The sequence below is a fragment of the Solanum tuberosum genome, unplaced genomic scaffold (assembly GCF_000226075.1).
Source record: "Solanum tuberosum cultivar DM 1-3 516 R44 unplaced genomic scaffold, SolTub_3.0 scf00883, whole genome shotgun sequence".
Taxonomy (NCBI): domain Eukaryota; kingdom Viridiplantae; phylum Streptophyta; class Magnoliopsida; order Solanales; family Solanaceae; genus Solanum; species Solanum tuberosum.
In genome coordinates, this window is record NW_006239790.1 from 21,447 (window position 1) to 43,999 (window position 22,553).

General features: G+C 28.5%; 3 protein-coding genes across 3 annotated transcripts in view; 2 read left to right on the forward strand and 1 right to left on the reverse strand.

Annotated features, from left to right (window-relative positions):
* Window positions 1-9,764: 9,764 nt before the first annotated feature.
* LOC107059158 (protein ELF4-LIKE 3-like) lies at window positions 9,765-10,521 on the reverse strand. The gene has a single exon (XM_015305600.1). The coding sequence runs from the start codon at window positions 10,464-10,466 to the stop codon at window positions 10,170-10,172; it is 297 nt and encodes a 98-aa protein (XP_015161086.1). The 5' UTR covers window positions 10,467-10,521; the 3' UTR covers window positions 9,765-10,169.
* An 8,739-nt stretch (window positions 10,522-19,260) lies between these two features.
* On the forward strand, window positions 19,261-19,895 carry LOC107057701 (uncharacterized). Its single transcript, XM_015305601.1, has 2 exons — window positions 19,261-19,688; window positions 19,775-19,895. The coding sequence occupies exons 1-2, from the start codon at window positions 19,279-19,281 to the stop codon at window positions 19,866-19,868; spliced, it is 504 nt and encodes a 167-aa protein (XP_015161087.1). The 5' UTR covers window positions 19,261-19,278; the 3' UTR covers window positions 19,869-19,895.
* A 64-nt stretch (window positions 19,896-19,959) lies between these two features.
* Window positions 19,960-22,553, forward strand: part of LOC102590771 (uncharacterized) — a 10,272-nt gene continuing 7,678 nt past the window's right edge. The window contains exons 1-3 of the mRNA XM_015305599.1: window positions 19,960-20,274; window positions 20,529-20,636; window positions 22,193-22,549. Coding sequence (XP_015161085.1) covers window positions 19,960-20,274; window positions 20,529-20,636; window positions 22,193-22,549 — 780 coding nt within the window. The remainder of the gene's footprint in view (window positions 20,275-20,528; window positions 20,637-22,192; window positions 22,550-22,553) is intronic.

Here is a 22,553-nt window from a genome sequence, read left to right on the forward strand (position 1 = left end):
ATCGATTCTCGATCCGCATTCAGCAGCTTCAGTGGTGAGTCCTCATATTCTGAGGACAATAGACATTCTTTCATTTTAGTCTTTACTTTCAATTTTCAATATTGTTAGATTTAGCTAGGGCCATGTCCCAGCAACTCAACTTAGTTAGAGATTTTTCAGACATAGTAGTAGAATCAGCTTGGATTGTTAAGTTTAATCTTTCGGTTGTTATTAAACTCTTAGTATGTTTTATACATTCAGACTAGTTGGGTATTCCCCACTTTCAGTTATCCATGTTTTAGCTTCCACATAGTACATGTTTTATTCAGTGATTCTCAGTATGCTTGATATATGTCAGACACAGAATTAGCTTGGGGTCACTCGTGATCCTAGATTCTGTTTTACGTCAAGGGATGGCCTCGGGGTGTGACTGTGACATCTCGCTAAAGTATTGAACCATACGTCCATGATACCATGAAAGTATATAGATATATTGTAAAGTGTCATTACAGACTGAATCAGATGGAAAAAAAAATCAGAAAGAAAAAATGGAAAGAAATTAACTAAATGAAAAAATAAAAATAAAATAAAATATAGAATGACCAATAACATGAAATTAAATCGTAGTGAAAAAATAAAGAATATTATGCTTTGAGAAAAAAATGAATGAGAAAGGAAGAAAAATATTTTAAAAATAAAGAAATAATTAGAAAAAAGAAGAAGAAGAGGATAACAGAAAAGAAAAGGAACATAAAATAAAGAAAAAAACAAAAAATATAATAAAAATGAAAAAATATAAAAGAAACCGATAAAGGAGGGAAAAAAAGGAAAAATGAGAAAATTAAAAGAAAAAGAAAGAAATAGAGATAATAAACGAATAAAGTAATAATGAGAAAAAAAGATAGAGAATATATAAAATAAAATTTTAGTATGAATTAGATTATAGTGTAAGAATAAAGAATAAAATAGTTTGAAAAAAATAAATGAAAAAAATGCATAAAAAAAAAGACACGAGATTAAAAAGAGTAGAGAAAAAATAAACGAATAAAGAAATAAATAAGAAAAAAGAAAATAAAAGAAGAAAGGAAGTATATAAAATAAACATTGGGTATTAATCAAATTATGGTGTAAAAAATAATAAAATAATTTTTTTTAAAAAAGAATCAAAGAAATAAAAAGCAAAAGAATTAAAAAGGAGTTAAATAACTAAAACTACAAAGAAATGGAGCATTTTTTTTGTAATTAGTGAGGGAGCATAAATATAAAGGGGTATAAATCTATAATTACTATGCTTTTATGGGGCATATGTTTAGTTTCCCCTTAATTTTATTATTCATGAGAGTCACACGTTATAAGCAGAGCCATCAATATGGGCTAGACATGTTGAGCCGGTTTGGCCTAACTCGTGATTTGATAGGGTTGGGCTACAATTTTTGGAGTCCATTTAAGAAAAAAACTTTTTAACCCGGCCTGAATAAGTTTGTCGATTTGTGGGGCTTGAGAAATGTAAATAGGGCTCGCAGCCCGGCCTGTGGGTCAAATAAAAATTAATTCAAAAATAAAAATAAAATAGAGTATTAAAAATAACAAGAGTCTAAATTCAAAATTTGTTTAAAGTTTGAAATATTACAATTTAAATACAAATTATGTTTATAAAATATGTACTACATAAAATAAAAATTCCCTAAAATTTTTAGCGAATCACTACATAGGCCATAACCTATGGAATATTGTCATACTTTTTTGTATTTTATTATGATAATTGGAAAACAATTAGGTTAGTATTTCTATTTAACTATTTATGCTTTTACTTGAAATCAAACTTAATAAATATTCTAAAGATAAAATTTTTTGTGTATTTGATTAACAAGTAAGTAACATTAACACCATGTAATATTGTCTTGTCGATATCTATGATAATATTTTTAAATTATAATTTAAAATTATAAAAAATATACCTGACCCGGCAAAGCCTACGCCCACATACTTGCGGGTTGGGCCGACCATTTTCTGGTCCACACAAAAAATAGGCTAGCCCAGCTTGATTCGTCAAATTTCAAAGCCTGTATGGTTAGCCCGGATGAGATGGACCAACCCATATTGACAACTCTAATTATAAGCCATTGAGAAAAGATTTAAATATGATATTAAATTTAATGAAATGACTCATGAAAGGGAGTGAGGGCTGGGAAGTAATGAAGAGCTAAGATAATGTCGTTAACAAATCTATCTATATATAAAAGGAGAAGAAAAAATGACACATGTCAACATCACAAATTTTCAGTATTTTAAATAATTTTAAATAATTAATAATCAATAATTAAATCAATAAATATAGACACATGTCAATAATTAGAATTAGAACGACACATGTCAGCACCACAAAAAACATGATTTTTAAATAATTAAAAATTATTAATTACATGTAATAGGAATAAATAATAAAATCAACTATTTGTAATTATCTTAAATTCGAAATTAAAATATTTAATTTATTTATTAAAGATTAAAGAATTACTTAAAATAACCATCGGATGTATTAGTTACAAAATTTCAAAACTTAAAACAATTTTTTACAATAAATAATTTTAAAATATTTAGTTTGAAAAAATGTATATCTCTACAAACATATATAAAGAGACAAAATAAAAATAATAAAAATATAAAACATGTACAGTTTAGAACTAACTTCCCCTTTTAACCCCATGTCTCCACTATCACCGATGTACAATTTAAACTTTTAAAATTTAAAATTTCAAAAAAATTGTCCGCTATTTGTTTTTTAGAAAATCCTATTTTTTAAGAAAAAGAAAACGGTTACAAACGTTTTAGATTAAAAAAAAAATCTGATTATAAATTGTTCTCTCAACTTTCTTTTGTACTTCTCCTTTTCATATTATTTTATCTATAGTTGTTGTGCTTACTTCTCTTTTTTAAAAAAAAAAATTCTTCAATTTAAGTGTCAATCTCTAGATTCTTTTTTACATTTATGTTGTCGAATTTAAATGGTGAAATTTTAAAGTTTGGATCAAATTTACTTCAAAAAAATTATCAGAGGTTTATTTTTATAATATATTTTTTTTAGAATATAATAATTTTGTTCACTATAGTAATTCATATCTCTTATTATTATTATTATTATTTTTACAGATTTTCAACCTCAGTAGAAGATAAATGAGAAATTATAATAGCCAGAGGTATGTGCTTTTAGGAGTTTAATACTTCTCATAGCAAAAACTAGATTACTCAACATTCATTTTTTTTAGTAATGATCACAAATTTAATATAAAATTTAACAAATATAATTTTATTTGATTATATACTTTTTTTCATGCAATATTTTTGATATTTTGTTGAAGTTATCTAAGATTCTATGTTATCTTAGTAGAAGTTAAAAATATAAATTAGGAGATATAACAAAATAATGTAATGCAATTTTTGGGTAGAAATAGAATAAATGTAAACCCCATTTTTATTTAAATATGAATCATGAATCAATTACTATATGTACATTGTTGTAAAATCATTAAATGCTAGAATTTCTTTTTATTTTAGGTAGATGACAAAAGGTTTCATATATCAGTCCTCCAAGGAAGATTTTGGTGTGATTATGTTGCAATTATAAGACTTTTATATTCAATTAAAGGTTCACTTGCTTCTTCTTTTTTCATGTTTTCTAAAAAAAAATTACAAAAAGTAATTCAAATTTCATTATTATGTTAATTATTTACAATTTGTTTCTGAAATTTAAATTCTGACAAATTTTAAATTCAAATTGCATTATTATGTTAATATGTGTGACACAACCTCTTATTTATAGCAAAATAAATAATATATATAAAAATTGAAATTATTACATAAATAGGTTAAATAATAAATTATTATTTTATTTTTTAAAATACTGATTTATTAAAATCTAATAAAAAGAAAAAAAAAACTAGAGATAGCTGCAAACAAAAGAAAATGAAAAATACGTACCCCACTTTCTTAAAAAACATGGCATTTTAAAATATTGCAATTTAATAAAATTTAAAATTTAAAATAATAAATTACTATTTTATTTTAAAATAGTTTTACAATTACTAAATATTATCAAATTTATGAAGAAGTGATAGTGCTTACGTGTCAGCGCCACAATTAATCTCTATTTAAATTATTAAAAAAAATTATCAAACAAAACAAGTTACTGTTTTTAGAATTTTTAAACATAGAGATTTATTAAAATATAATAAAAACAAAAGTAGACATAACTGCAAACAAAAGAAAACGAAAAATACGGACCCCACTTTCTTGAAAACATGAAATTTTAAATTTTGAAATTCATTCAAATTTAAAATAATAGATCACTATATTATTAATTAAAATAGTTTTACAATTAAAAAATATTTTTAAAATAGTACTAACAAATAAGGAGATGTAATATGTGTGACACAACCTCCTTATTTATAGCAAAATAAATACTAATAATAATAATAATAATAATATATATATATAATTGAAATTATTACATAAATAGGGTAAATAATAAATTATTATTTTATTTTTTTAAATACTGATTTATTAAAATCTAATCTAATAAAAAAAAACTAGAGATAACTGCAAACAAAAGAAAATAAAAAATACGTACCCACTTTCTTAAAAACATGGCATTTTAAAATATTGAATTTAATAAATTTAAATTTAAAATAATAAATTACTATTTTATTTTTAAAATAGTTTTTACAATTACTAAATATTATCAAATTTATGGATATTTTTTTACAATTAAAATTTATTATTTGTAATTATATTAATAATAATGATTAATGATTAATAAATAAATTACAGTTACAATTCAGAAAACAAAACAAAAAATTTAATCAGTTTTTTAATTTTAAATAAATAAACATGAAAGCAGTTTTAAAACTGCAGTTTTAAAAACTACACACGTGTATATTTTTAGAAAAAGTAGAATTATTTAAAAAAAAATTAAAAAAAACTGAAACTGTAATATTGCGTCTTCTTTTTGGTAGATCTATTGAAGACTTCCATAACCAACGAAAAAATGCTCTCGAAAATGCACGAAATAGAGATTTATCTAATTGAGAAGGAGAAGAACAATTTTACTGCGAGAAACGTTTTTTTGTTCATAAATGGTAATATTTTTGTTGGTATTTCTCACTATCTTTTCCTTTATTTATGTTAGACATGATTTTTTTTTTGTGATAGATATCTATTTAGTTTTGAATTTGTGACAAATATTTAGCTATAGTAGATTATGACTTCTTTGAATGGTACATCGTGCACAAAACATATTGAAAGAGAGGCTAAATCTTGAATGGTAAGTTTTGTGGTAAATTTCAATAGAAATATGTGATAAATTATCAAGAAAAATATTAATAAGTCACTCTATAATGATTAATGTTGAAGAACTTTACCTCACCCCTACCCCAATCTTCTGAAATGGATGTTAAAATGTGACTTAATTTGAAAAAAATATATATAAAGATCATTGTTTACCCATTAAATTTAAATAGGTAGTTTTAAAACTTTTCGTTACATTTCTACTTATGCACAAACTCTAAAAACTTATGAACAAAACAGTGATAAAATAAACAAATTTAGAAACATGTGATAGGAAAAATGGGGTAGTCCTTTTAGTATCCTTTTTTTTTTTATCCAATAGATATTTGTTATTCTATTTAATATTTTTAAGTCATTTAATATTTCTGTGTTGTGACACAAGAAGTTGGTCAATACCAAGAGTTCACAAGGTAAGGTTCTCACGTTTTTCTTTTTTTATGATTTTTAGATTTTCAAGAAGCTTATAAAATATAATTTCTAGAATTTCTGCTCTATTAAAATTATAATTAAAACTAAAATTAACATTAAAATTAAAATTAACTATTTGTAGTTAATTTAAATTAAAAATCTAAATTTTAAAAAAATAAAATAGAAATTTAAAACATGTTTTAAAATTAATGTTATATAATTTATAACCGTTTTTATAAATCACGTGATATAATGCTTTAAAGTTTTTTCGCCTTTTTAGATAATGCTTTAAATTATGTTGTAACTTCCTAGCCGTTACTGTTCTCAATTTTTACTTTTATTTAGTGGTTAATTAATTAAAAATTATGTGGGCAACACTATTGTTTACTTTTTCAAAGGTTCATTTGAAAAAATCAAGCAACACATTAACAATACATGCTTTGTATCTATATGCTGTTTCCTTCTTTGGTAGAATTTGCTTATATTAGGGAGAATGAATACAAATCTTTTGAATATATAGTTATCTATCGTAAATTTATAATTCAAATAGGCAACTATCAATAATTTTTGAAATGCTTATATCTTTCGGTACAATATATCTATTCAATGTGAACTCATCAATGATAAGCAATGAAGAATGGAGTTATACAACGATGGACCGTAGCACATTGCAAACATTTACTTACCTTATTTTTTATTGAATTGATTCTTCAAGATAAGAAGGCAGAAAATCATTTTTGAAAAGTTATTCTTTCATCTATTGATTTTAAAGTTCTCTGTTGGATTATATTAGGACTGATTTGCTAATTTTTTTTTTTTTTGAAAGATTGTTTTGTGAAAGTTATTTTTTTAACATGTAGATTAGTTTATCAAATTGCAATAATTATCTTAGATCCTCAGCTTAATTTGTTTTTTTGGTGTTTAAAGTATGCTTTATGAATATTACTCTTTTAATAATACATTATGTGTTATGTTTTTCAAGTTGCAACAATCATCAGGATTTTATAAGTTATATGGCCAAAAAATAATAAAATTACTCACTAAGATTTTAGAATGCTATTATTTCATGTACCTTATTATGTGTAATTTTTTAAAGATTTATGTGTAAATATTATTCATTAAAATAATGGAAGAATTTACGCAGCAAACTAATTTTTTAAAAACAATCAAACTTTCATATAAAATATTATTATTAATTAAGATTAAAACTCATCTTTGGATTTTAAAATAAAAAGTGTCAATTTAATTATCTCTTAAAAATATGGCTAGAAGATGTACAAATAATAATTTGTTTTAAAAAAGATTGTTTATACTTAATACGAACTCAATTCAGAAATGTGAATATAATATTTTAATTTATAAATGACATAATAATAATGAAAACTAATTAGAATATTTACCAAAATAAAAATAAAATACATGCAAAAGATGCCACAAATTTTATAACAAAATTTTATATATCATTAATAAGTTTAGACAATCAAATAATTTTAAAATATTAATATTTAAGTATAAATATAATTTTATAGGAAGTAAAAATGTATGACGTAACTCAACATTAAAATTGTGTAGCAGATAAATTAAATTAGAAAATATTTTTTTTAAAATAATATTTTATTAACATACTTCCCCTCAAATTAATTTTCTAAATTACAATTAGAATTTGATAGTTTTAAAACTTCCCATTATAAACAAGCTCTAAAAACTTATTAACCAAAAATGAATAAAATAATTTAAACTAGATTTCTTAAAAATCTATATATATTGAAATTTATTTGCAAACCTGAAATGTTTTTAAATCATTTTTTAAAAAGAATAAATTGAGAATATTATAAATCCATATTTTAAAAAATAGTGTCGCATGTCATCATCAAAACATTTATCGAATTTTCTGTTTGGATATTTGTTTTAAAAAATTATCTCCAAAAAATATAATTTTAATTTGAAAAACAATTATATAAAAACTTTTTTTACATAATTTTTAATTTGAAAAAAAATTATATAAATTTTTTTTACATAAAAGTGGCAAAAACAAAAAACGGATAGTTATATATTATTAATAATTTGCATATTTTCTTTTAAAAAATAATATATTATTAATAATTTGGATATTTGTTTTAAAAAATTATCTCCAAAAAATATAATTTTAATTTGAAAAACAATTATATAAAAACTTTTTTTACATAAAAGTGCCAAAAACAAAAACGGATAGTTATATATTATTAATAATTTGCAGATTTTTTTTTCAAAAAAAAAAAATTATTAATAATTTGCAGACTTTCAAAAAAAATTATTAATTAAAAAACTTAAAAAAATAAAATATTATTAATAATTTACAGACTTTCTAGAAAAATTATTAATTAAAAAATAATAAGAAATTACAAATCAACTAAATGCACGTATTTAGTATTTTGTACATTCTATTTTATGAGATTGTATTAAGATTAAATGAAAATCGTCTTATTTTGCAAGATTAAATGAAAGAGGAGTGTATTAAAGAGGTTACAACATGCTTTGTAAATTATTTTTAGATTTTGGCCAAAAGTAGAGACAAAATTTTTAATATTACATTTTAGATTGATCTATGAATTTATAATTTAATTATTTAGCACAAATATCAATTGAACACATGCTAAATATGCTATCAGTCTTCATTATACTAGAAGAAGGAGAAGTTGTTAGAATAACGTTTAGTGTCTTTGAAGAACATACACTCATTGCACATAAATTAGGGTAAACATTTGTTAGCATTAAATGTATACAAAAAAAAAAGACATTACATATGATTATATACATGCACTTTGTTACTTAATAATAATTTATATTAGTTATTTTGAATTTAAAAATTATTATATTTTAAAATATTCGCGCAACGCGCGGGTACGTATACTAGTTCTAGTAATAGTAGAGGTCCGTTAGTAGTTAGTACTTAGCATGAATGAACCGAATATGTTATGATGATGATGATACAAATAATCCTAACTATTAATGGATGACATGACAAAATCATTTTTAAAAATACGACGACATATTTAAAAAAAATTCAATACTAAATTTTATGGAACCTGTGAATACATTATTGGATATACTTTGATGAAGGAAAGCAAATAAAAGGTAACTAGAAAGAAACTTTGAGTTGGGGATAAGCACATAGAAGCTAAGTTGCATCTTAAAGGAGAGTCACTTGTTCACACATATATTTATTTGGACTTTAAACTAACTTCCAAATTGCTTTTTATTTATTTTTGAATTAAATTATTTACATCCATAGAATTTACTATCTATATCTTTCCCTATCAATGCTCTCCAAGATATTCTCATTGGATGGAACAACAATAAACATAAACAAATGGGGCAAAGTTTTACTAATTTTTTTTTTGTCAAAAAGCCACATCATTTCTTATTTAGATTCTCATCTTGTAGTGCTCTGTGATTGGGAAATAAAAAAGAGTTAGTAGGTGTTTGGACGTGAACTTGAAATTATTAATCTGGATTATATTAATTTGAAATTGAAATTATATTTGGTCATAAGTTTTGCAAAGAAATTATACTTTTTCTCATCATCTTAAAAACTCAAAATTTGTACAAATTACTTTTATATTTTAATTTGTTTATCTTATTTTCTATTTTTTGTACATTAAAAAAATATTTTTTTTATAACTTTTTAATTTCAACTTTTCACATGATATATTTAAGAATTATAAGATTTTTTTTTTTTTTTACTTTCTTAAATTTTATATAAAGTCAAAATCAGTTAAAAAAATTGAATAAAAAGAGAGTATTAAAAATTCCCTCAATTCTACCTAAATTAATGATAACAAAAGATTCTTCGCCGTAACACCAACTGACTTTAGGATGTTTTTTTTTATGAAAAGGGGAAAGTGGGTTGGCTAATTATTATTTTTTGTAATAAAGATGAGTTTTTTTTTTTGTTTCAAAATCTAAAATTATGGGGCTAACTTTTAAATTATAGAAAATTTAAAATTAAATTCTACCATTGAAGTGAATTTGAGATTTTCAATCGAAGTTTGAAGTCGAAAGTTTTATTCAGAATATGATAAATAAACGTTGATATGAAATTACGATCTGGATTTAAAGCTGTTTTTTCTACAGAGAATTTGAGAGCATCTCCTTGATTCTGCTAAGTTCTCCACATACAAATCCTCAAAGAAAAAGTTTAAAAAGCTTACAACATCTATCCCCTTTTACGAAAATCAATATCTTTGGCCTCAGTACAGTTTACAACAACAATTACGCCTCAAGAGGCAATTGATTTTGAAATATATATAGACAAAATAAAAGAAAAAAATTAAATTCTTGTTTCAATTAGATCTGAAGGTACAAATATCATTATTAGAATGTTGACTAGTGGGAAGGAAGAGGCTAAACTACAATCAACTGTCTGATGATAATCGGACCTCAAATCAATCTCTGACGTTTTAGAGAGGCCTATTCCTTTTGTGAGTAGGTCTTCCAGAGGAATCTCCTTCAGATGAAACATCATTAGATTTGTTGAATGAACCTGAAAGATGTGCATAAAGGTCAACAACTCTTCTGATATTGTTGTTGAGTTCTCTAATTAAACCAACATTTCTGTTCAAATTATCAGGGATTTTGGACTCATGATTCTGATTAATCTCATTGATTAACAGCCTATTTTGATCCAATATATTCTGAACTTGAACAAAACTCTTTTGACATGTCTGAAAAACTTTACCATCCATTTCTCCTTCCATTTCTTCTTCTTCTTCTTCTTTGAAAGAAATAATAGACAATTGGATTTTTTTTATATATATAATATATAAGTTGTAAAGAAAAGGCAATGCCATGATATATCTGTGTACTTGGCTATAGTATTAAGGAAAAGGCAGAATACCAACAAGGACTGTGGCGAAGTGGTAACTACTCCTTCATTTTTAATCAAGAGGTCTCGAGTTCAATTTTTTTATATATGAAGTCCCCTTTGTTAGGGAGTCCTTTACCTTCCAATGTGGGACTTTTCAGCGCGAATTCAAATTTAGTCGGACTTCAATGTGAATATCAAATACCGGATGAAAAAAAAGAAGAAGGAAAAGGCAGAGAGACAAAAGAGGATAAGGTATTTTGAATTGTTTATTTAAAGACAAAATGTACATGAGACAACATCTCAACTTCAAATTATGACTTGACCTACCTTATAGTATAAAGGGGATCATGTAACTAACATGGTTTATATAATATATGAGATGTCAAATAAAGCAGATCCCATTTTTATAAAGAGAACCTTTTAGTGCGTACCCTACGATATCTAGGATAAAGCCCTATGCTTAGACTTTCAAAACAATAATATTATATCGTAGACATTGAAATTTTGTGGCACTCTACAAGATGTGTTTAATTTGAATTGGGGACTCTACAAATTGTGTTCAACTCAAATTAGGATTCTTGGAGGCTACTCAATCCTAAACCCTAGTTTATGTCTATATAAAAGGTACTAAATTCTCTTAAAAGTCATCTCAAATATCCCATAAACTCTTGGGTTTTTTAAAGATTAAGATCTCGAATATTCGCAAATTCATGAAATATTCATAGAGAGGTCAAATCTAAATCATCCTAGTTTGAGAAATACGCCACTAACGACCCTCGAATCATGGATAAATCTTATGAGAGGAGAATCAAGGGAGGAACATAATTGTATCCGTAATCTTGATAAATACAATTATGTTTCTTCATATTTTTTGTGGTTGTAATTTATTTTTTATCACTTTAAAATTTGTTACAAACATATATATCTTTTAAAATCTAAATATAATATTCTATTTTAGACAAATTAAATAACAAGGTTTCTCTAATACATAAAGCGGAACATAAAAAATAATAAATATTAGACAAAATAATCAGATCAAACATGATAATTATATATATTTTATAAATATAGAAGCCTTCCCACCCTAAAATGACTACTCAAATTTTTGCACTTCAGATTTGGCTATACTCTATATGGGTATCCTTTTGAGCAGAGGCCGAGGCGGAACCATTTAGTCCAAAAGTAAAATCTCACTAAATTAATAGTATATTAATTAATAAATTTTTTAAAATAATAATTTCCTTCGATCTCAATTTGAGCTAGTGGAAAAAATTTACTAATTTCGATAAGATAATAAGATAATATATTTTCAGAAAACCCCTATATAAATATATGGTCCCATTGATATTATAAATTAATAATTTTTTAAAAGTACAAATATATCTAAGAAAATTTAGTGAAATATGATTCTATTATGTTCTATTTTTTTGTTAAAATTTAAATCTAGTTAAATCTTATCTCTAACTTTTCTTATTGCATCAAAAAGTTTCGGTGTTGTCTTTTCTAATTGCACCATAAAATTTTGAAGAGTTCTAGATGCAAGTGTTTTCTTACGCGTAACTGCTTCCAAAAGTATTGTATCATCTTCAACTTTATCATTAACATTATTTTTCCAATGATATCCACAATTTGTTCTAAACTCTGGTCATCTGAGCATGTATCATTTTCACTCATCCAATAGGTTATTATCGACCATTTTATTACGGTAACCGAGATCATTAATCATGACCTCAAGTTCATGAAAGAGGTTTTCACAAGTGGGTTCTTTCAAATTCTTTGAGATTCCATCCCTTTAACAATTTTTCGATGCCGAACACTCTTTAAATTAATAAATATTAATTTATCGATTAAATAATACCTCTACAAAATAATAATATTTCATGGTCTTACCTATATTAATTTAGAGAGGTTTTACTGTATATTATAAAATTAGAATAAATATTTTTAAAAATTATAAATAAATTATTAAATTTTGTTAACCTAATTTTTTCTTTTGAAAAAAATCTCTTAAATTTATTCTTAACCTAAAACTCACTTAAATTTCTGACTCCTCTACTATATTTAGGACACCATTTTTTTCGCCTGTCCACCTTGGTCCTAGTGGAAAGGGTGAGGGGAGGGAGAGGACAATAATAGTTCCATTATAAAACTTGAAAATACTGGGCCTAAAAAGATTGAAAAACCGAGTCTTTTTACAGTTGCAAAGGCATAAAATGAAGAACAATTGTAGTCAGAGTCTGAAGCTACACTACAAATTCTCTCAATAATAAGAACATGAACGTGTAATAGGTAGAACAGAAAAGAGTTAAAATTATCCTTAAATTAAGGGAAAGGGTTTATAAATATTCTTCATTCATGCTTTTGATTTAAAAAATATTTTTCTATTCATTTTTTTGTCTAAAAATATTAGAAACTATCTAATTATACAAACATTCCTATCATATTTATTATTTCTTCCTATAGTTTGAAATATTATATTTTATATCACTAATTAATAATTTCATACCGAATTTCAAGTCAGATACACCTAAATATATGTTAAACAGAGAGAGAGAGGCGAGCGAGAATAGGAGGGAGGCGAGTGAGATTTGTCTATGTTCCCATGTACATGTGAATCACACTAGATACACTCTACATACATGTATTTGTATGTATCTGGTGTGATTCACATGTATCTAGATATAGATACATAGCAAAGTGGTGAGCGAGATGGGAGGGAGGCTAACGAGATTTGTTTATGTATCCTAGATACATGCAAATTTGGACACAATATATCTAGAACAAATTACACCTAATTTTAACCCCATGTATCCCAAGAAATATTTATCTGGATGTATACCAAAATCTGGTAAGATTCGAAATATTGCAAACTAGCATCACTACAAAAAAAACAGCATTTAGCGACGGATTTCAGCGACAAACAATATTCTGTCACTAACTAACGACGAATTAGCTACGAAAAACTAATTTGGTTGCTCAAATATCAAAGGAAATATTTGGATCTTCAATAGTGACGGATTAGCGACGAAAATTGAAATGTGTCGGTAAAATTGGGCGCCTTAATTTGCCTACGAAAATAGCGACGCATGGCGGATGACAAAATTGATAATTTGTTAGCGACAGATTTAACGACGGAAATATTTGTCGCTAGTGTTATTTTATTTCTTGCTACAAAAATTTTGGTCGTTGGCTAATTTCTTTTAAATTATATAGAAATATTTTTAGCGACAGAATGCATATCCGTCGCTAAAATCGTCACTAAATTTTACCCAAATTTTTTAGGGCTCCAATATTTCCCTCTCAACTTTAACACTTTTCCCTCATTTTCACAGACAAAAACTTACCTCTCATCTCTCACAAGCAAAACCTCTCATCTCTCACAGACAAAAGCTCTCATCCCTCATTTCCCACTCACCGTGAAAATGCAATTTCTCTCTATTCTGTTTCTATTTTACCTGTAGAAAAACAATTTAGCAATAAGCTCTATTTTGTTTGTAATGTAAGAATTCAAGTGATAGTGTAGCAAAAAGATTTTGGAACTGTTGTTTCTGATTTCTTATGTATTGCTTTTGTGAAGATTTGAGTTCTGTATTCACTTGCTCACTCTTTCTGGGATTTGCTTTCTGCTTGATTTGTATATATTCCTAAGTAAGATTTATTTCATTGTCTTTAGTTTTACTTATAGAGCTTAACCCCTCCTTTCTAGTCAATGCAAATTCTTATTCTTTCAAAACCTTTCTCTTACAACTATAGCTATCACAGACAACACAAGAGGAAGTAATAATGATTACATATGAATTCGGGACAACATTGTAAAGATAATATAAGATTTTTCTTGAATATATATTGCTATATTCTTTTTTTCTTCTGTTTGTAACATTTTGATTCATTCTCTCGTATGCTCTATTTTCTGTTTGTAACAATGATTTTGATGTTTTCTATGATTCAGTCTCTAAAAGTGAATACCCATATTTTTTTCTTGTATCGACAACATGATTGATTCATCGTTGCTGGACATCAGGTGTTGTTGCTTGGAAGTTGCTTCATCATTGCTTGAAATCAAGTGTTGCTGCATCATTGTTGGAAACTTTTCGCTGCTGCTTTGAGGCTACTTCATTGTTGCTGAAAACTTGTCGCTACTGCTTGGACGCTGCTTCATCGTTGTTGGTATATCAAAAGGTAATTTCAACTCCGAAACCTCATATTTCTTTGTAAATCAAAAGGTATTGTTTTTCTACATTTTCAATTCTCTTCACATATTTGATATTTTATTTACAGATTTGGCTGAATCTCAAAGAAATTTAAGGTAAAGTCTTTGAAGATTTGTTTAGGTAAAGTCTTTAAACTCACAAGTAAGTCTATTTTTTTTTATATATTTCATTGTATCTCTATTCTATATGCTTTTCTGTTCATATGTATTTCTTTTGACAATAATTTATATGTACTGTATTTGAACTCAATCAAGATATCGTATATGATTTTGTGTTCCTCTTCTTCATTTGATTGTCGTTGCCTTTCATTACCTTTTACTTGAGTAATTGGTTGAATTGTCCAACTGTTGCAAGTTTAAGAATTATGGTTTAATACAGTAAAAATTGTTTTTAATCTGGGTTTGGGTTAAAGTTGTTAACAAGTTATTGAAGAAAATCTTAAGAACTACGACTATATATAAACTTACTTGCTTGCCTTTTGTTCATTTTGTTGTATTATTTCTTTATATAAAAATCAAACATTTAAATGAAAATCTCTATCACCAAAATTGTATGAGTCGAAAAAATCTCTTCATCTTTGATTACAAGGAAAAGCATAATAGATTATGTATAACTGCAACCTTTTATTCCTTCAGAATCTATTGACTAAATGGTTTATATAACGAATTGGTGTTGCGTTCTAACATGTTTTGTGTTCTATTAAAGTTTTAAATCTTTGTTGACACTTTTGCTTGTCATTTTTTTTTGTGGTTTCAATTGTTTTTGCTAAACTAATATGTTATTGCTTTATTTCTAATTTTTTGGATAACTCTAATTGTCTTGTTTATTTTAACATTAAATAGGAGTATGAATAATCTAAAATGTAGTTGGATGTACGAGAGGTTAGATGGTCGAGGGGCTATTAATTCTAATTTTATAACTGGTGTCAATGACTTTCTCAAGTTTGCATGTTCTCACAGAAATCACATGAGTGGTGACGAAGTTAGATGTCCATGTAAAAAATGTCACAACATTAATTACATGGATATTGAAACTGTCAAACTGCACCTTTTTCATTTTGGATTTGTTGAGAACTATTTTGTTTGGAAGTATCAAGGGGAAAAAGAAGTGATCAGTGAGATGTCTAGTGATTTACCAGGTGGTACTCAACCTGGATTGGGAGATAATCCATATCGCCAAATGGTTTTGGATGCGGCTGGATCAAATTTTGGCCAGGGTTCATCTTCGCAATGTTATAGAAATATCGAACCTGAGTCATCTTATCATTATGAACCTTCAATGGAGGAAGTTCCTGATCTTTCAATGGAAGAGGAACCTAATCCTGATTCACAAAGGTTTTATGATTTGCTACAATCAGCTGATAGAGAATTGTATCCTGGTTATGTACTGATGGTTTTCAACCATTTGCTCAATCGGGAAGAAAATACTCTTCTTGGCCAGTGATTGTTACTCCATACAATTTACCTCCGGGAATGTGTATGAAAGAAGCTTACATGTTCTTAACTATCATTGTTCCAGGGCCACACAATCCTAAGCAAAAAATTGATGTTTATCTACAACCTCTAATAAAAGAATTGACTTTGTTGTGGGAGACAGGTGTAGAAGCATTTGACATCTCAAAAAAGCAAAATTTTCAATTAAGAGCAGCTTTGATGTGGACTATCAATGACTTTCCAGCATATTCTATGTTATCAGGATGGAGTACCAGTGGCAATTTAGCATGCCCTTATTGTATGGAGGAAGCACAATCCTTCAGATTACATTATGGTGGGAAAACAACTTGGTTTGACAGTCATAGGATGTTTCTTGATCAAAACCATCCATTTAGGAAAGATCGTAAAAACTTTCTTAAAGGTCATACTGTTACAAGATCGCCACCACCTGTTAGAACGGGACAAGAAATTCTTAATCAAATATGTGAGTTGGGGATAAGGAAGGTAACTGAGTTAGATGCTGAAGAAGTTAATAAGAGATTATGTAAGTCATGTGGTTGGAAAAAACGAAGCATCTTTTGGGATTTGCCTTATTGGAGTTCTAATATGATACGGCATAATCTTGATGTCATGCATATTGAGAAGAATGTCTTTGATAATGTATTTAATACAGTTCTTAATGTTGATGGCAAAACCAAAGACAATCCCAAAGCACGTCAGGATGTTGCAAAATACTGCAATCGGTCAGAGTTAGCAAGAAATCCCGATGGAAGCTATCCCAAGGCTGCATATACAATAGACAAGAATGAAAAAAAAGTCTTGTTTGATTGGTTGGAAGGTGTGAAGTTTCCAGATGGGTATGTTTCAAATATGAGTCGATGCCTTGACACAGACAAATTTAAGTTATTTGGGATGAAAAGTCATGATTGCCATGTGTTCATGCAACGACTATTGCCAATTTCCTTTCGTGAGCTACTTCCTAGTAATGTGTGGCAAGCACTTACAGAGTTGAGTTTATTTTTTAAAGATCTAACTTCAACTGTTCTTCGAAAGGTGGACTTAGAGAGATTAGAGGTACACATCCCACAAATTTTGTGTAAGTTAGAACGAATATTCCCTCCTGGATTCTTTAACTCAATGGAACATTTACCCGTGCACCTTCCATATGAAGCAAGAATTGCTGGACCTGTACAATATAGATGGATGTATCCTTTTGAGAGGTAAATATAAAATATTTATGCAGTTATATAGTGTCAATATGCTAGTTCAATATGATAATTTAATTTCTTACATATATAGGTACCTTCGAACTCTTAAAAATATGATAGGCAACAAAGCTAGTGTTGAGGGTTCTATTTGTGAAGCATACTTGATGGCCGAATCAACGCAATTCTTCTCTCATTATTTTGAACCTCATGTTATGTCACGTCATCATAATGTGTCCCGTAATGATGATGGTGGTGTTATGAAAGATGATGAAGAAAATTTATCAATATTCACCCATCCAGGAAGGTTATCGGGTGAAGCCAAAAAGAGAGATTTGTCTCTTGAGGAAATTAAGGCTGCCCAAACTTATATTCTTCTAAATTGTCAAGAGGTTGAGCCGTTTGTGAGGTAAAATTTTAAAGGTTATACTTCTTTCATATAATAAATTTGTCCATATATTATGAATTTATTTTTGACTTATTTTGTTGCAATGAAGCATGTATGTGCAACGTTTGCAAGAAGAGTTTCCGAATCTCTCTCAAGATCAAATAGATGAGAGTCTCGAAACATATTTTTCTGTATGGTTCAAGGAATATGTAAGCCTAATTAAATCATCACTATCATTTAAAATATAATGTGTCGAATTGTCTTGTGAATTTGACTAAATCTTATCATATTTTTTTTAAATAGGTTCGATCCAACCATATTGAAAATGAATACTTGCGTAGTCTTGCTCATGGACCATTAATAAGTGTGTATTCTTATCCAGTGTGTTTTGTTAATGGATACAAATTTCACACAGTACATCGCGGTAGTGCAAGATCAACAATGAATAGTGGAGTTTGTATCTCTGATCCAAATACGGGTGATTACTATGGAAGGATTCAAGAAATTATACAAGTGGAATACCGTAGAGCACCTTTAAAGCAAGTTATGTTATTCAAGTGTGAATGGTTTGATCCGGCATTAAATATTGGTGTTAAGGTGCATAATCAGTATAAATTGGTCGATGTTAATCATCGTCGCCGATTTAAAAAATATGAACCTTTTATTCTTGCGATGCAAGCAACTCAAGTGTGTTATATGTCTTATCCTAGCACAAAGAAGGACAAGGATGATTGGTTAGCTGTATTAAAAGTCAACCCTCGAGATGTCATTGAATTACCTGATGAGGGAGTGATCACAATACCAGAACCAAATCTTCCATTTCAAGTTGAAGAAGTTGAAGTTCATGAGATAGATATGAATATTATTGTTGATGAAACTATACTTCTGCATGATCCAAATGGGGAGGCAATTGAAATGGATGAACCAATTGATTATGGATTGTTTCCAGAGCATCATGAATTAGATGAAGAATTTACAGAAAACGAGTATGAATCTGAAGACGATGATGAGGAGTTCGAAGAAGAAATAGATACAGACTAGTGTATTGATAGTAATGTGCTACAATGTCTTTAATGACGTTTGTTTATAGTAGTATGTTTTGGATGCTATTTGTTTCTTGTGGAAAAACAGTGCTTACTGATTGTTGTATCTTTTGTGTGCTTTGCAGCTCTAATTTCTTAAAGCTATTAGTATCTTTTTGTGTATGACATGCTTCAACTTTGGTTGAAATTTTTCTAAATGTACCTCCCTTTTAGCATGAGCAAACTCAAGAAATAAGATAGTTGTTTATATAGTTGGAAGGCATTCTCAAACTTCTGTTTTTCCTACTTCTGGACATTCTCAAGTTCAGTTTGGTCCATGACATGTGTGAAACATGTGTGAAAGAATCTAAATATTTCTTAAAAGAGAGAAATTCTTTAACTCAGATTTGATAAATATGATTAACTTTGTTTTTTTTGTAGATATGACACGAGGCAGAGGTCGAGGTAACACAAGTCGTGCAAGCAAGATGTCAATTGGAGGTCGAGGTAGCACAAGTCGAGTTAATATGCCTACTGTTCCTATTCCCATAACTAGTTCTCAACAAGGTGGTATTAGTTCTTCTAGTGGACCAAATAATATCATTCAAGTTCAGACTTTAGTTCCTACTATTTCGCCTCATGTTCAAACATCAGATCAATGTAGTACCCCATCAGTTCATCTTGAACCAGCCCCTGTAATACCTAATAGGAGCAATGCAATAGGTGAGGGTGCATCTACTGATCAGAGAAACGTAACAGGTGACTCTACATCTAGTCAAAACAACACAATAGGTGAAGGTGAGAGCAATAGTAACCCTGAACAGCGGACGCTTGTTTTTCTTTCTGCTGCCGGGTTAGTGTGTGTTTGCACTATTATTATTAATATACTGTGAATTTCTGTATCAAAGAGTTCATATAATATCTTCAATTTTTTTTCAGGTTGGAACCTTCAAGTACTTGCTCTAACCGAATATGTGAGTCTTTCAAGAGTGAGCTTGATCCCAAGGGAACTAATTGGAAAAGTGTCCCATAAGAAACAAAAGATTTTTATCTAGGGGAATTCGAGGTATAATATTTCAGCATTTTAATTAAAAAGGTTCATCAGTTTTATAGTTTGGATACTAATGTTGTTATTTATAAAACTATTTCAGAAGGAATTCTATTGGGATCCATCCATTGATAGTGAAGTGAAGATACAATGGCGAAGGAAGGCAGCGAGAAGGTACAGTGATTTCATTTCTGGCTTAAAAAAAGAAGGAAAACGGCCAAAATATATTTCAGAAGAAATATGGGAAAGTTGGATGAGTATTTGGAAGAAACCTGAGGTTATTGAAAAGTCAAAAATAAATTCAAGAAATCGTTGTGGCGGTCAGGATGCAGTTGCCAAAGGAACTCACACGGGAGGCTCTTTTACCGTTGGAGAGCATCGTAAGAGACTTGTAAGTATATTTTCACGCACCCTTCATTTACTTGTGTCACAGTGACTATTTGCAATTGAGTTAGCATTCAAGTTTATCTCTAAGGATTTTCTAGAATTTGTGAACAAGAAAACATTTGTTAATGTCGATGTAGTGCTGATGTAGATGTGTCTCCTAGCTAACCTTACTTTGTTATGAACTAACAGATATGGTCTCGAATTACACTATACCATGCTTTTGTATTTTCATGTACTTTAATTTTTTTTCTTGTATAGGCTATTAAAAATGGTCGCGATCCAACACCAAGTGAGATACATTTGCATGTCCATACACATGGTCATGATGGAAAATCTTTTGTTGGTGAACGAGCTCAAATCGTGCATGTAAGTTCAATATTCTTACTGCTGATCCCAAGGTGCTTTCTAATCTCTTCATTTGTGGCTGGTGTTATTAGTTTCAATTGTTGTGTTCTTTGCAGTCTTGGTCCATTGCTCATTATATATCTTCTTACTGTTGATAATACATGAGTTGATGATCCTAGTAATGCCTATATCTCTTCTTACTTCTCAAATAGTTTAGGAGAATGGTTAACATTGGATGACTTGGTTTTCTCCATTCCCTTATGATTATTGGCATGAAGCTTTTATGATCTGCTAAGTGGTTGAAAAATCTGAAGGTTCTAGCCCCTTTTGGTGACATCTCTTCAAAAGGGAATGGAGATTTCTTGTGAACTCGATTTCTTAATTTTATATTGTTGTTGTGTTTATTTTATACAAATCTAGATAAAATGCTTTATCTCGATCTAGCAAACATTCCCCTTTTCGAGCTTCATTGTTATTGTCGGTATTGATTTTGATTGGAATAAGTTGCAAGTGCTTCCCCTTTATTTTTGTTCTAGCTTCTGTTATTTTTTATTTTTATTTTGATTGGAACACAATTGATCAAAGTAGCTAGACATTGTAGTTATTTCTAGTGTCATTGCTGCTAGGACCATAACAGAAGATACATGTAAGTCTTCCTGCAACATACAAACCTTCTTCAGTGTAATGGGTCTCCACTGCTCAACACATGAAAAATTAATTCCCAGACCAACATTAAGTCCTCTTAGGATGTGCACTGTACGGAGAACATAAAACAGTATATGTATATTTAATTCACCAACTGGTTCAACTGGCAACTGTTATCATCATGTGAATGAAGGAAAACCAATGTTGTTAACTGCCAATATACTATTGTTTCCAAAGGTGGGGACTTATGGTTAGACAATAGGAAAACTACTGAAGTTTACTAGGTGAAAGGCATTATCTGAGGTTTTGGAATATCACAAGTAAAATTATGGACTGGGATCTTGACTGCAGCAACTAGGAAAAAAAAGACATTTTCCTTTCCGTAGCCTAGCAAATTAGGAAAGAAAGATCTATGTTTTCTGACCCTCAGACTTATCTGACCATTCTTTCAACTTCTCAAGTTCTACCCTCAGACTTATCTGACCATTCCTCAACTTCTCCAGCTCCTCTCCTAGATTATTGTTCACGAGATCAACACGAGGACTAGTGTTGATCTGGAATTCTGCTTTCGATACATATCAGTCAGTGCTTTTTATGAGTTGTGTTCTCCTTCTCTAGACACTTAAGCCTGACAAAGATATTAGGATTAGTAGAAGTAGGCGTTGCAGCTTAAATAGTTGTTTCTCAAGTGCAGATTTTTCAGATTTCAATATTTGGTGTTGATCTGGAATTTCGCTTTCGATATTTGATGTTGATTTTGTTCAAAATTTACTCATGTGAACTTTGTTTTGCACAGTTTCTGTTTTTATTCTTAGACCTTTTTTAAATGCATAATTTTTTAAACACATGAGAACTCATTGCTGTTAGTTGAGTCTGGATGTGTCTATTGTTGTTATAAATAAACAATTTCACTAATTTTCACTCTTTTGCAGGAAAAATATCAAGAAATATTACAGAACCAAACACAAACTCAATCTGATGTTGATCAATGGAAAGCATATTATCAAGCAGCGGGAGGGGAAAAGAAAAGAAGGATATATGGTCTCGGAGCTCAAGCAAAAGTATTTTATGGATCAAATTTTCGTGTCTCTTCTGGATCTGATGCTTTTGGCTCAGTACCATGTCCAAATGCTCAAACAACACCAACAGAAAATATGGATGAGTTAGTGGTGCGAATGATTCCTTCGCTAACTAATCACTTGCTTCCTATATTTGTAGAGCAGGTACGTGGTTTGATTTCTCCAGCCTCATTTCAGCCAGACTCTCCTACCAACCATCCATCAACTATTGCAC

Excerpts from the sequence above, each read along its gene's own strand:
- LOC107059158 (XM_015305600.1), bottom strand. The coding sequence starts at position 10,466 with ATGGAAGGAGAAATGGATGGTAAAGTTTTTCAGACATGTCAAAAGAGT.
- LOC107057701 (XM_015305601.1), top strand. The coding sequence starts at position 19,279 with ATGACACGAGGCAGAGGTCGAGGTAACACAAGTCGTGCAAGCAAGATG. Across the intron at positions 19,689-19,774 it reads GTTTTTCTTTCTGCTGCCGG|GTTGGAACCTTCAAGTACTT; the intron begins GTTAGTGTGTGT and ends ATTTTTTTTCAG.